The sequence below is a fragment of the Nerophis ophidion genome, linkage group LG27 (genome assembly GCF_033978795.1).
Source record: "Nerophis ophidion isolate RoL-2023_Sa linkage group LG27, RoL_Noph_v1.0, whole genome shotgun sequence".
In the NCBI taxonomy this organism is placed as follows: domain Eukaryota; kingdom Metazoa; phylum Chordata; class Actinopteri; order Syngnathiformes; family Syngnathidae; genus Nerophis; species Nerophis ophidion.
Window position 1 is genome coordinate 28,049,214 of NC_084637.1, and position 16,389 is coordinate 28,065,602.

At 38.6% G+C, this 16,389-nt stretch overlaps 1 protein-coding gene across 3 annotated transcripts in view; it reads right to left on the minus strand.

Annotated features, from left to right (window-relative positions):
* Nucleotides 1-2,041: 2,041 nt before the first annotated feature.
* LOC133544468 (gamma-aminobutyric acid receptor subunit alpha-5-like) overlaps nt 2,042-16,389 on the minus strand; it is a 103,197-nt gene continuing 88,849 nt past the window's right edge. For all 3 annotated transcript variants that reach the window (XM_061889815.1, XM_061889816.1, XM_061889814.1), the window contains 2 exons: nt 15,407-15,615; nt 2,042-7,293 (listed from right to left, as the gene is read on the minus strand). In XM_061889815.1, coding sequence (XP_061745799.1) covers nt 7,069-7,293; nt 15,407-15,615 — 434 coding nt within the window. In that variant the 3' untranslated portion in view covers nt 2,042-7,068. The remainder of the gene's footprint in view (nt 7,294-15,406; nt 15,616-16,389) is intronic.

Here is a 16,389-nt window from a genome sequence, read left to right on the forward strand (position 1 = left end):
AAGAGCGAGCAGTGGAGGAGGAGCTAAGAAGCGACCCGACAGGAGACTGCGGTTTATTTGAAAAAATAAACAAAAGTCAAACCTGAACAATCATGTCCTTCCTTGGTGGTCCATGGAACCTGCACGACGGCAAGAGTCTGTCATACCTTGTTTGCCAATCATTCCAAGCTCGCAAAAAGTATATATATATATATATATATATATATATATATATATATATATACATATATATATATATATATATATATATATATATATATATATATATATATACACACACATGTGTACATATTGTATTAAAATAATGGATATATAATTAATAAATAATATAATTTGATCTTAAGAGTGAAAGTTTAACTACAACTCCTCCTTAAATTTTTGTGATCAATCAGAAATATCAAGCAGCTAAAATGTGTCAAACATGGATAACAGTATTATCGGCATAGCTCGGTTGGTATAGTGGCCGTGCCAGCAACTTGAGGGTTGCAGGTTCGATTCCCGCTTGTGCCATCCTAGTCACTGCCGTTGTGTCCTTGGGCAAGACACTATACCCACCTGCTCCCAGTGCCACCCACACTGGTTTAAATGTAACTTAGATATTGGGTGTCACTATGTAAAGCGCTTTGAGTCACTTGAGAAAAGCGCTATATAAATATAATTCACTTCACTTCACTTATTTTGCGTTTTTCTCATAATGCTTTGTAATATATGTGTGTGATTTTCATTGTTTTTTTTCATGGTGCATGGAGTTTTGTATAACGTCCACAAAGTTCAGTGGACTAAGTGTGTTGACATTTTGTGTTGGTGTTTTTGCACCGTGACTAGGGAAGGTTGTTTGCATTAGGCTGTGTATGTAATTGCTGCGTATTTTTTCAGCAAAAGGAAATGTAAGTCTACCCATGATGACCACTAGATGGCGGCACAATGACAGCATCAAAATGGTCAAGACCGTCAAAATAAGTGCAATATCCTAGTGGGTGCAATTCCTTGTTAGTGTGAATATCCTGATTTAAAAAAAGGCTGTTTATTTGTTTTTGTTTTTAAGTTAAACTAAATCATGCAAGCCAGTAATAACCTGTGATTAATCATGATGAATCCTAATTCAAAAGTGGAATAAATCTGACATAAAAATGGCCTCTTTAAGATAATTTAAATCATGCAAATGAGTACCTGTGAATAATCATGATGAATCCAAACTCAAAAGTGTGATTAATCGGATTAAAAAAAAAAAGTATTTTTAAAAAGAGGATTTTATTATGCAAGCGAGAAACCACCTGTGATCAATCATGATTGATGCAAATTCTAAAGTGTGAGAAATCCGATTAGAAAACATACATTTATTTTAATAGTTTATTTAAACTATGCAAGTGAGTAATCATCAAAATCAATTAATGCAATTTCAAAAGAGTGATTAATCTGATTTTAAAAAACAAAACAAAACATTTGACAGCACTGGAAGAAAAATGTACATTCAACTTTACATTGATAATGACTTAAGGCTTATTTACCATAAAAGTAGAATACAAATTAGGTCGCACAGTTAAAACGCGCTTAGTGCGTCACCCTGACTCCAGCACCCCCTGGCGGAACCAATCAAATGACTCCACACATGACTCCATATATATATATATATATATATATATATATATATATATATATATATATATATATATATATATATATATGTGTATATATATATATATATATATATATATATATATATATGTATATATATATATATATATGTTCATATATACATACGTGTATATATGTATGCATACATTTATGCACATATATACATACATGTATACAGATACATACATACATGTGTATATGTATATATGTACACATACATGTATACAGTATATATGTATATATATATATATATATATATATTTATATATACATACATATATGTATATATATACATACATATATGTATATACGTATATATACATATATATGTATATACGAGTATATATATATATATATACGAGTATATATATATATATATATATATATATATATACACATACATATATGTATATACGCACGAGACCATCATCGGTCTCAGCGAAACCTGGCTTAAGCCAGACGACTTTTTTGCGATAAATGAGGCATCTCCTCCTAACTATACGAATGCGCATATTGCCCGTCCCCTTAAAAGGGGTGAGTGGTTGCACTAATATAGAACGAAAACTTTAACTTTAGTTCTAACTTAAATAATAAATATAAATCGTTTGAGGTGCTTTCTATGAGGTCTACCACACCGCTGCCTCTATGCTCTATGCCTGTCTGTTATCTATCGCCCCCCAGGGCCCTATTCGGACTTTATCAGTGAATTCTCAGAGTTTGTTGCTGATCTAGTGACGCACGCCCATAATATACTTATAATGGCGGACTTTAATATCCATATGAATACCCCATCGGACCCACCATGCGTGGTGCACCAGACTATAATTGATAGCTGTGGTCTTACACAAATAATAAATGAATCGACGCATCGCAGCGGTAATACGATAGACCTAGTGCTTGTCAGAGGTATCATCGTTTCCAAAGTTATGATACTCTCGTATACTAAAGTAATGTCCGATCATTACCTTATAAAATTCGAAGTTCAGACTGATGAAATTCGAACTCAAACTAATAATAATAACTGCTATAGCAGCCGCAACATTAATACGGCCACAACGACAACTCTTGCTGACCTACTGCCCTCGGTAATGGCACCATTCCCAAAGTATGTGGGCTCTATTGATAACCTCACTAACAACTTTAACGACGCCCTGCGCGAAACCATTGATAACATAGCACCGCTAAAGTTAAAAAAGGCTTCAAAAAGGCGTACGCCATGGTTAACAGAAGAAACTAGAGTTCGAAATTATAATGTAGAAAGCTGGAACGCAAATGGTGCACGACCAATCTTGAGGTGCACCATCAAGCATGGAGTGATAGTTTAATAACTTATAAACGCATGCTTACCTTAGCTAAAGCTAAATATTACTCAAGATCTCATCCACCTTAATAAAAACGATCCTAAATTTTGGTTTAGTACGGTAGCATCGCTAACCCAACAAGGGACCCCTTCCAGTAGCTCCACCCACTCAGCAGATGACTTTATAAAATTCTTTAATAACACAATTGAAGTCATTAGAAAGGATATTAAAGACAATGCGTCCCAGCTACAACTGGGTTCTATTAACACAGATACGACTGTATATACGGCGGATAATGCAAATATCCAAAATAGTTTCTCTCGTTTTGATGAAATAACATTAGAAGAATTGTTACAACGTGTAAATGGAATAAAACAGACAACATGTTTACTTGACCCACTTCCTGGGAAACTTATCAAGGAGCTTTTTGTATTATTAGGTCCATCAGTGCTAAATATTATAAACTTATCATTTTCCTCTGGCACTGTTCTCCAAGCATTCAAAAAAACGATTACTCATCCTCTCCTTAAAAGACCTAACCTCGATCCTGACTTCATGGTAAACTACCGACCGGTGTCTCACCTTCCCTTTATTTCAAAAATCCTCTAAAAAATTGTTGCAGAGCAGCTAAATGAACACTTAGCGTCTAACAATCTATGTGAAACCTTTCAATCCGGTTTCAGGGCAAATCACTCCACGGAGACAGCCCTCGCAAAAATGACTAATGATCTATTGCTAACGATGGATTCTAAAGCGTCATCTATGTTGCTGCTCCTCGATCTTAGCGCTGCTTTCGATACCGTCGATCATAATATTTTATTAGAACGTATCAAAACACAAATTGGTATGTCAGATTAGCCCTGTCTTGGTTTAACTCTTATCTTACTGACAGGGTGCAGTGCGTCTCCCATAACAATGTGACCTCGGACTATGTTAAGGTAACGTGTGGAGTTCCCCAGGGTTCGGTCCTTGGCCCTGCACTCTTCAGCATCTACATGCTGCCGCTAGGTGACATCATACGCAAATACAGTGTTAGCTTTCACTGTTATGCTGATGACACCCAACTCTACATGCCCCTAAAGCTGACCAACACGCCGGATTGTAGTCAGCTGGAGGCGTGTCTTAATGAAATTAAACAATGGATGTCCGCTAACTTTTTGCAACTTAACGCCAAAAAAACGGAAATGCTGATTATCGGTCCTGCGAGACACTGACCTCTATTTAATAATACAACTTTGACATTTGACAACCAAATAATTAAACAAGGCGACTCGGTAAAGAATCTGGGTATTATCTTCGACCCAACTCTCTCCTTTGAGTCACACATTAAAAGCGTTACTAAAACGGCCTTCTTTCATCTCCGTAATATCGCTAAAATTCGCTCCATTCTGTCCACTAAAGACGCCGAGATCATTATCCATGCGTTTGTTACGTCTCGTCTCGATTACTGTAACGTATTATTTTCGGGTCTCCCCATGTCTAGCATTAAAAGATTACAGTTGGTACAAAATGCGGCTGGTAGACTTTTGACAAGAACAAGAAAGTTTGATCACATTACGCCTGTACTGGCTCACCTGCACTGGCTTCCTGTGCACTTAAGATGTGACTTTAAGGTTTTACTACTTACGTATAAAATACTACACGGTCTAGCTCCATCCTATCTTGCCGATTGTATTGTACCATATGTCCCGGCAAGAAATCTGCGTTCAAAGGACTCCGGCTTATTAGTGATTCCCAAAGCCCCAAAAAAGTCTGCGGGCTATAGAGCGTTTTCCATTCCGGGGTCCAGTACTCTGGAATGCCCTCCCGGTAACAGTTCGAGATGCTACCTCAGTAGAAGCATTTAAGTCTCACCTTAAGACTCATTTGTATACTCTAGCCTTTGAATAGACCCCCTGTTTTTTTAGACCAGTTGATCTGCCGTTTCTTTTCTTTTTCTCTTATGTCCCACTCTCCCTTGTGGAGGGGGTCCGGTCCGATGGCTATGGATGAAGTACTGGCTGTCCAGAGTCGGGACCCAGGTTGGACCGCTCGTCCAGTGTCGGGACCCAGGATGGACCGCTTGCCAGTGTGTTGGCTGGGGACATCTCTGCGCTGCTTATCCGCCTCCGCCTGGGATGGTTTCCTGTTGGCTCCGCTGTGGACGGAACTTTCGCTGCTGTGTTGGATCCACTTTGGACTGGACTGTCGCGGCTGTGTTGGATCCATTATGGATCGAACTTTCACAGTATCATGTTAGACCCGCTCGACATCCATTGCTTTCGGTCCCCTAGAAGTGGGGGTTGCCCACATATGCCGGGTCCTCTCCAAGGTTTCTCATAGTCATTATTGTCACCGACGTCCCACTGGGTGTGAGTTTTCCTTGCCCTTATGTGGGCCTACCGAGGATGTCGTAGTGGTTTGTGTTGTGGTTTGTGCAGCCCTTTGAGACACTAGTAATTTAGGGTTATATAAAAAATCATTTATATATATATATATATATATATATATATATATATATATATATATATATATATATATTAGGGCTGCTAAACTTTGGGTGTCCCACGATTCGATTCAATATCGATTCTTGGGTCACGGTTCGATAATATATCGAGTTTTTTGATTCGATCCGATTCTCGTTTCAAAAACAATATTTTTCCGATTCAAAACGATTCTGTATTCATTCAATACATAGGATTTAAGCAGGATCTACCCCAGTCTGCTGACATGCTAGCAGAGTAGTAGATTTTTTTTAAAAGCTTTTATAATTGTAAAAGACAATGTTTTATCAACTGATTGCAAAAATGTAAATTAGTTTTAACTATTAAACGAACCAAAAATATGACTTATTTTATCTTTGTGAAAACATTGGACACAGTGTGTTGTCAAGCTTATGAGATGCGATGCAAGTGTAAGCCACTGTGACACTATTGTTTTTTTTATTTTTTTATAAATGTCTAATGATAATGTCAATGAGGGATTTTTGATAACTGCTATGCTGAAATTATAACTAATATTGATACTGTCGTTGATAATATTAATTTTTGTTTCACTACTTGTGTCTCCTCTCAATTGCTCTGTTTATTGCAGTTCTGAGTGCTGCTGGGTCAGGTTTGGTTTTGGAATTGGATTGCATTGTTATGGTATTGCTGTGAAGTGGTTTGTTGGATTGATAAAAAAATATATATATTTTTTTTTTTAAAAATCGATTTAAAAAGAATAAGAATCGATTCTGAATCGCACAACGTATTCGATTCTATTTTGGGGGAACTCGACTTGCAGTGCAAGGCCTTAAATGTTCGCCTTAAATTGCACAAACACTCACTCCCCTCCGAGAGGAGAAGAGAATTCACTTTAAAAACACAACAAAAAAACGCTGCAAGTAGTTGATCAATGCACTAAAGGCTCAAGAGTTTCCACCGGAAGAAAATACCTTGTTAAACAAATGCATGGAAATATGGCAGTTCTTCCAGTCTTGTAAGCGCAGAGCGTCTCAGGCAATCAGCTCATGGCCTACTTCCAAAAAATGGCTCCGGAAAGGGAAGTGGATTGTTAGTAACGGAGTGCACACACATACATATGTACTGTATGCATCTACATGTACGTGGTTTTCCCGGCTGCTATGTGGATAACAGTCTGGATGGTTCGTTTTCCCCTTTGGTCCGGATGACACGATGTGGAATATCTCCAAAAAACAATTTGAAATGTGGACTCGTCAGACCACAGAACACTTTTCCACTTTGCATCAGTCCATCTTAGATGATCTCGGGCCCAGAGAAGCCGGCGACATTTCTGGATGTTGTTGATAAATGGCTTTCGCTTCGCATAGTAGAGCTTTAACTTGCACTTACAGATGTAGCGACAAACTGTATTTAGTGATAGTGGTTTTCCAAAGTGTTCCTGAGCCCATGTGGTGATATCCTTTAGAGATTGGATGTCGGTTTTTGATACAGTGCCGAGTGTATCATGCCAACTGCAGCAGGGTGAATGAAGGAGAAGAAGAAGAAGAAGCAGCGTTCAAAGTCACAATGCCATCAAGCAGGCCATTTAGGCAAACGAAGACCAAGAAAAATGAAAATAGGACAGGCGGCTTCCCAAAGTCGATTGACTTCCTCCGTCTCAAAAAAAGACAAGGTTCAAAAAAAGGGGGTTAGTTTCTGTTAACCACCGGTTTCTTGTTCAGATACGTGGCCCAGTACACCAGGTTGAAGGTCCCGAAAAGAACGGGGAAAAGTATCCGGGCCATTTTGTCGATCTTACTGACACTGTTGAAGGTCTTCTTCAGGTCCGCCGCCTTGGTGTCGGTGGCGGGGAGCTGCACCGCTGTGGTGTCGGAGATGGTGGCGATGGAGGCGTCCTCGGCCGGGTCTCGCTCCTGCGGCGTGACACAAGGACAGGGGGCAAACAGTTAAAAAAATCATATATATAGAATCCTGGTCAAAAGTTTGCATACATATATACAAACCCTGTTTCTGTATGAGTTGGGAAATTGTGTTCAATGTAAATATAAACAGAATACAATGATTTGCATATCATTTTCAACCCATATTCAGTTGAATGCACTACAAAGACAAGATATTTGATGTTCAAACTCATTAACTTTGGGTTTTTTTTGCAAATAATAATTAACTTAGAATTTCATGGATGCCAAAGTAGATGGGAAAGGGCATGTTCACCACTGTGTTACATCACCTTTTCTTTTAACAACACTCGATAAACGTTTGGGAACTGAGGAAACTAATTGTTGAAGCTTTGAAAGTAGAATTCTTTCCCATTCTTGTTTTATGTAGAGCTTCAGTCGTTCAACAGTATGCTGTCGTATTTTACACTTCATAAAGCGCCACACATTTTCGATGGGAGACAGGTCTGGACTGCAGGCGGGCCAGGAAAGTACCCGCACTCTTTTTTTACAAAGCCATGCTGTTGTAACACGTGCTGAATGTGGCTTGGCATTGTCTTGCTGAAATAAGCAGGGGCGTCCATGAAAAAGACGGCGCTTAGATGGCAGCCTAAGTTGTTCCAAAACCTGTATGTACCTTTCAGCATAATAATAATAATAATAATAATGGATTAGATTTATATCGCGCTATTCTATTGTTAGATACTCAAAGCGCTCCCAGAGAAGTGGGAACCCATCATTCATTCACACCTGGTGGTGGTAAGCTACATCAGTAGCCACAGCTGCCCTGGGGTAGACTGACGGAAGCGTGGCTGCCAGTTTGCGCCTACGGCCCCTCCGACCACCACCAATCATTTATTCATCATTCATTCACCAGTGTGAGCGGCACCGGGGGCAAAGGGTGAAGTGTCCTGCCCAAGGACACAACGGCAGCGATTTGGATGTTAATAGGTGGGAAGCGGACCTGCAACCCTCAGGTTTCTGGCACGGCCGCTCTACCCACTACGCCATGCCGCCCCTAATGGTGCCTTCACAGATGTGTAAGTTACCCATGCCTTGGAAACTAATGCACCCCCATACCGTCACAGATGCTGGCTTTTGAACTTTGCGTCGATAACAGTCTGGATGGTTCGTTTTCCCCTTTGGTCCGGATGACATGATGTCTAATATTTCCCAAAAAAATTTGAAATGTGGACTCGTCAGACCACAGAACACTTTTCCACTTTGCATCAGTCCATCTTAGATGATCTCGGGCCCAGAGAAGCCGGCGACGTTTCTGGATGTTGTTGATAAATGGCTTTCGCTTCGCATAGTAGAGCTTTAACTTGCACTTACAGATGTAGCGACAAACTGTATTTAGTGATAGAGGTTTTCTGAAGTGTTCCTGAGCCCATGTGGTGATATCCTTTACAGATTGATGCCGGTTTTTGATACAGGAATCGAAAGTCACGGGCATTCAATGTTGGTTTCCGGCCATGCCGCTTACGTGGAGTGATTTCTCCAGATTCTCTGAACCTATTGTTGATATTATGGACCGTAGATGTTGAAATCCCTAAATTTCTTGCAATTGCACTTTGAGAAACGTTGTTCTTAAACTGTTTGACTATTTGCTCACGCAGTTGTTCCATCCTTTCTTGTGAAAGACTGAGCATTTTTTGGGAAAAGCTGTTTTTATACCCAATCATGGCACCCACCTGTTCCCAATTAGCCTGCACACCTGTGGGATGTTCCAAATAAGTGTTTGATGAGCATTCCTCAACTTTATCAGTGTTTATTGCCACCTTTCCCAACTTCTTTGTCACGTGTTGCTGGCATCCAATTCTAAAGTTAATGATTATTTGCAACAACAAAAAAAATGTTTATCAGTTTGAACATCAAATATGTTGTCTTTGTAGCATATTCAACTGAATATGGGTTGAAAATGATTTGCAAATCATTGTATTCTGTTTATATTTACATCTAACACAATTTCCCAACTCATATGGAAACGGGGTTTGTATATATATATATATATATATATAATATGTGTGTGTGAGTGCGTTACTACTTACTACTAACTCCCACTATTAGTGCTCTTTAATTAATAAAGTGCACTTAGGACTCTTCAGCCTCTCTTTCACATGATGTTATTTGATGGATGTTTTATGGGCTTTTTAGTTATTAAAGCTCAAAATGTCTTTTCCCAGCTTTGACCATTAGGACATGATTGGTCACTATTTTTTTATTGCGAGCACAAATCAAACCTATGTAAGAGCGTTTTCAGCGGATAGCTCTCAGAACGGCCCTGAAGATAGAAATAATAATTTTGGTAAAATGGGCTGACCTTCCATGTTGAGCACATCAAAAGTAACCGTCAGCTCGTTTTGAGAGAAGAAGGTGCAGAAGGTACATGAATAATGATGTCGGGGAAAATGTTTGGCAGGAGGGATATGCCACTCCCACTCATCCGCCATTTTTGTACGTGATCTGCTATTGGCGACTAATGCCTTTCAGGGCCGATGACAAAAAACGATCCCTTCTGGCTGATACTTTTTTTGTTTTTTTGCACTGTTTAAGGTGGCTGGCAGCTAACTGTGTAAGTCAGGGGTGTCCAAACTTTTTCCACGGAGGGCCGCACACTGAAAAACCAAAGCAATATTTCAAAAACCAATACAATATACGTGTAAAAATTAGGGGTGTAACGGTGAACAAAAATTTCGGTTCGGTACGTACCTCGGTTTAGAGGTCACGGTTCGGTTCATTTTCGGTACAGTAAGAAATCAACAAAATATACATTTTTGGGTTATTTATTTACCAAATTTGTAAACAATGGCTTGATTCTTTTAAAATTGGGAACACTATAATAATTCTGCCAACGTTAATCCACATTAAACTGCCTCAAGTTGTTGCTTTGATTAAATAAAATGAAAAAACATTTCTTCTACATATAAAAAGTGCAACATTAAACAGTTTCAAGTCAACTCATCATGCTTAATTTATTACAGCATTTGGGAAGCCTGTAGTTGTCTTTTATTATGTAAATGTTGTATTTTTTATCAACATGTGATAGCAGGGACCCTGCTATTCAAAACTAGGCTGCTACATTACTAATGATTCATGTAACTATAGCTGAAAAATAGTACAATTGCAATAGGAGGGACTATTCATCCCTGAACACCATGGAGTTCAATGAAATAACAGACAGACAGTGCTTTGCTGCCCCTAAAACACGCACACACAGAAAAATGAGCTAACGTTACGCTAAAAGCTAATTAGCCTTCATCTCAAGCCTATACTGTGAGCAAGCTGAGCTGCAGTTTAAGTTTCTAGAAGGTCAACGGGCACATAGTGATGTTTGTAATAGTTGTGACTGGGAAGTGTTTGGTATAATTTGGGTAGAGTCCGCTCCTCCCCTGCTAGCCGAATATCTGCTCGACGCTAAAGCATTGACTATATGGTTCTGAAGTCTGAATACACACTGCGGATTGGCTTTGTATGTAACCAATCAGATGGTTGTGTGGGCGGGACATTGAGGCAGAGACAGAGGCAGAAAGCAGAGCAGCTTGTGAAGACTTCTGCTTCCGAAACGGTTCGATGCAAATACAAGTACCGTTACGCCCCTAGTAAAAATATACATTTAGGCCTCCACTCAGGCTTGATCCCAGGGACCTCAAAGGATTTTGGTCCAAAAAATATTTAATATATGTCATTATTTTGTATTATTGTTATTCAAGGTTTTAATCTCTAGATCAGGGGTCACCAACCTTTTTGAAACCAAGAGCTACTTCTTGGGTACTGATTAATGTGAAGGGCTACCAGTTTGATACACACTTAAATAAATTGCCAGAAATATCCAATTCGCTCAATTTACCATTAATAAATAAATCTATATGTATATAAAAAAAATGGGTATTTCTGTCTGTCATTCCGTCGTACATTTTTTTTTCCTTTTATGGAAGGTTTTTTTGTAGAGAATAAATGATGACAAAAAACACTTAATTGAACGGTTTAAAAGAAGAGAAAACAGGAAAAAAATGAAAATGAAATTTTGAAACATAGTTTATCTTCAATTTCGACTCTTTAAAATTCAAAATTCAACCGAAAAAAATGAAGAAAATAACTTGCTAATTTGAATCTTTTTGAAAAAATAAAAAAAGAATTTATGGAACATCATTAGTAATTTTTACTGATTATGATTCATTTTAGAATTTTGATGACATGTTTTAAATAGGTTAAAAACCAATCTGCACTTTGTTAGAATATATAACAAATTGGACCAAGCTATATTTCTAACTAAGACAAATCATTATTTCTTCTAGATTTTCCAGAACAAAAATTTTAAAGAAATTCAAAAGACTTTGAAATAAGATTTGAATTAGATTCTACAGATTTTCTGGATTTGCCAGAATATTTTTTTTGAATTTTAATCATAATAAGTTTGAAGAAATATTTCACAAATATTCTTCGTCGAAAAAAACAGAAGCTAAAATTAAAAATACAATCAAAATGTATTTATTATTCTTTACAATAAAAAAAAAAAATACTTGAACATTGATTTAAATTGTCAGGAAAGAAGAGGAAGGAATTTAAAAGGTAAAAAGGTATATGTGTTTAAAAATCCTAAAATCATTTTTAAGGTTGTATTTTTTCTCTAAAATTGTCTTTCTGAAAGTTATAAGAAGAAAAGTGAAAAAATAAATACATTTATTTAAACAAGTGAAGACCAAGTCTTTATAACATTTTCTTGGATTTTCAAATTCTATTTGAGTTTTGTCTCTCTTAGAATTAAAAATGTCGAGCAAAGCGAGACCAGCTTGCTAGTAAAAAAATAAAATTTAAAAAATAGAGGCAGCTCACTGGTAAGTGCTGCTATTTGAGCTTTTTTTAGAACAGGCCAGCGGGCAACTCATCTGGTCCTTACGGGCTACCTGGTGCCCGCGGGCACCGCATTGGTGACCCCTGATCTAGATCAACATTAGGTCTATCTGTCAATATAACGTTTTTAAAGATTTAAGTTGTATACCCTGTTTTGTTATGGAAAAAAAAACACAAAATATGCAATAGTTTCCCCCATTAAAATTTTAAAGTGGAATATTTGAGATTATAGAATAGGTGGAGCCTTAAAAATGTCAACACAAAACACCATTGATTTCAATTTGTGTTTATTTTTTTAGCAATGACACAAAAAAAAAAAATCGCACTAAAATTATTGGGGATCGAAAAGGGTCCTACTCATTAAAAATAAAAAACTTTTTTTTTTTACTGTGTACTTTAAACATAATCATCTTTTGAGATCAACTTCAGATCTATCTGTCAATTATAACTTTTATTGTTGTTTATGTTTTTTGTTTGTTCTTATTAGGCCCTTCTTTAGAAAAAAACAACTTTGTTTTTTATATGACAAACAAAATATGCAACATTTTCCCTCAAAAATATCTCAAAATGTAATATTTAATGTGACATGGATTTTGATTAATTATTATTTTTTTAGAGAAAATAACAGCCTGCATGGCAGCTTTGTGTTATTAGAGTAAACATTGCAATATTTTCTCGTCACATTTCACCTGTTTACTCTTTTATACCACTTTTTCTGTTTTTTAATCGTATTTTTAGAATGTGCTTAGGGCCGTTAAAAAAATTACCCGTGGGCCACACTTTGGACACCCCTGGTGTAAGTTCATACTAGTGTCATAATGGGGGGGTCGCAGCTTGCTGCGGGGGTCGTTCTCCCAGGAAAGCAGACGGACTACTTAGAACATGGCGTGCGGGTATAAACAGGATTTCATTTTACTATAATAAAGGAACAGAGGGTGCAAGCAAAAAAGGCGCACGAGGCGAAAGCACAACGAGTGACGTGTCGGCAGCCTTTTTTCACGTCCGCTTTCCCACAATATAAACAGAGTGTCTGCCCAATGACGTTATAACTGTAGAATGATCCAGGGCGAGTTCTTGGTTTCTTATGTGGGTTTATTGTTAGGCAGTTTCATAACGTCCTCCCAGCGCGGCAACAACACACAACAACAGCAGTCACGTTTTTGTCTACCTTAAAGCAGTTCGTCTGCCGTAAACAGCAATGTTGTGACACTCTTAAACAGGACAATGCTGCCATCTACTGTGCATGCATATGTGACAATAACATCTACGGCTTTTAGATCAGTGGTTGTCAACATTTTTTCAGTAATGCGTTTTTTTAATTAAAGTACCCCCTAATCAGAGCAAAGCATTTTTGGTAGAAAAAAAAAGATAAAGAAGTAAAATACAGCTCTATGTAACCAGTTTCTGATTTATTAAATTGTATAACAGTGCAAAATATTGCTCATTTGTAGATGTCTTTCTTGAAGTATTTGGAATAAAAGATATACAAATAACTAAAAACTTGTTGAAAAATAAACAAGTGATTGAATTATAAATAAAGATTTCTACACATACTGTGATGAGGTGGCGACTTGTCCAGGGTGTACCTCGCCTTCCGCCCGATTGTAGCTGAGATAGGCACCAGCGCCCGCCGCGACCCCAAAGGGAATAAGCGGTAGGAAAATGGATGGATAGCTGTAAATATACTCCTCCCCTCTTAACCACGCCCCCAACAACGCCCCACTATGGATTCTCACTATTATGTTAGATCCACTAGGGACTGGACTCTCACTATTATGTTAGATCCACTATGGACTGGACTCTCACTATTATGTTAGATCCACTAGGGACTGGACTCTCACTATTATGTTAGATCCACTATGGACTGGACTCTCACTATTATGTTAGATCCACTATGGACTGGACTCACACTATTATGTTAGATCCACTATGGACTGGACTCTCACACTATTATGTTAGATCCACTATGGACTGGACTCACACAATTATGTTGGATCCACTATGGACTGAACTCACAAAATTATGTTAGATCCACTATGGACTGGACTCACACTATTATGTTTGATCCACTATGGACTGGACTCTCACACTATTATGTTGGATCCACTATGGACTGGACTCTCACTATCATGTTAGATCCCCTATGGACTGGACTCTTACTATTATGTTAGTTCCACTATGGACTGGACTCTCACACTATTATGTTGGATCCACTATGGACTGGACTCTCACTATCATGTTAGATCCACTATGGACTGGACTCTCACACTATTATGTTGGATCCACTATGGACTGGACTCTCACTATTATGTAAGATCAACTATGGACTGGACTCTCACTATTATGTTAGATCCACTAGGGATTGGACTCTCACTATTATGTTAGATCCACTATGGACTGGACTGTCACTATTATGTTAGATCCATTACGGACTGGACTCTCACTATTATGTTAGGTCCACTATGGACTGGACTCTCACTATTATGTTAGATCCACTATGGACTGGACTCTCACTATTATGTTAGATCCACTATGGACTGTAATTTCTCACTATTATGTTAGATCCACTATGGACTGGACTCACTATCATGTTGAATCCACTATGGACTGGGCTCTCACTATTATGTTAAATCCACTATGGACTGGACTCTCACTATTATGTTAGATCCACTATGGACTGGACTGTCACTATTATGTTAGATCCATTATGGACTGGACTGTCACTATTATGTTAGATCCACTATGGACTGGACTCGCACTATTATGTTGGATCCACTATGGACTGGACTGTCACTATTATGTTAGATCCACTATGGACTGGACTCTCACTATTATGTTAGATCCACTATGGACTGGACTCTCACTATTATGTTAGATCCACTATGGACTGGACTTTCACAATATTAAGTCAGACCCACTCGACATTTGCGGTCCTCTCCAAGGTTTCTCATAGTCATTCTCTTCGACGTCTCACTGGGTTGTGAGTTTTTCCTTGCCCTTATGTGGGCACTGAACCGCTGATGCTGTTGTGGCTTGTGCAGCCCTTTGAGACACTTGTGATTTAGGGCTATATAGATAAATAGATTGATTGATTGTATAGATAGAGTTAATACATGTGATGGGTATTGGACAAGCTCAAAACCCTGATCAAACATTCCGGTGGCTCAGCCGTAAATTTGCTTCGAGGGTTAGGGTCTTGGACTTTTCAGGATGGACATTAGACCAGGACTTTTACCTTTGGGTGCTGCGCTTCCAAAGCTTTCTTGCCGTCGCACGCCCAGCTCCTCTTGGTGAAGTAGTTCACGATAGCAAACTCGATCAGGGCCGAAAAGACGAAAGCGTAACACACGGCAATAAACCAGTCCATCGCCGTCGCGTAGGCCACTTTAGGGATGGAGTTTCTGGCACTGATGACGATGGTCATAGTCAGCACCGTGGTCACCCCTGGGTGCAGAACAAAGGTGACAAGTTCTAATTGCTCTGTGGCAAGTCGTCGGGAAAGGAGGCTTTAATACGGGGGTCACCAACCTTTTTGAAACCAAGAGCTACTTCTTAGGTACTGATTAATGCAAAGGGCTACCAGTTTGATACACACTTAAATAAATTGCCAGAAATAGCCAATTTGCTCAATTTACCTTTAATAAATAAATCTATATATATATAAAAAAATGGGTATTTCTGTCCGTCATTCCGTCGTACATATTTTTCCTTTTACAGGTTTTTTGTAGAGAATAAATGATGAAAAAAACACTTAATTGAACGGTTTAAAAGAGTAGAAAACAGGAAAAAAAAGAAAATTTAATTTTGAAACATAGTTTATGTTCAATTTCCATCTATCCTTCATCTTCCGCTTATCCGAGGTCGGGTTGCGGGGGCAGCAGCCTAAGCAGGGAAGCCCTGACTTCCCTCTCCCCAGCCACTTCTTCTAGCTCTTCCCGAGGGATCCCGAGGCGTTCCCAGGCCAGCAAGGAGACATAGTCTTCCCAATGTGTCTTGGGTCTTCCCCGTGGCCTCCTACCGGTTGGACGTGTCCTAAACACCTCCCTAGGGAGGCGTTCGGGTGGCATCCTGACCAGATGCCCGAACCACCTCATCTGGCTCCTCTCCATGTGGAGGAGCAGCGGCTTTACTTTGAGCTTCCCCCGAATGACAGAGCTTCTCACCCTATCTCCGACATCAATCTCTAATGGATATCACCACATGGGCTCAGGAACACTT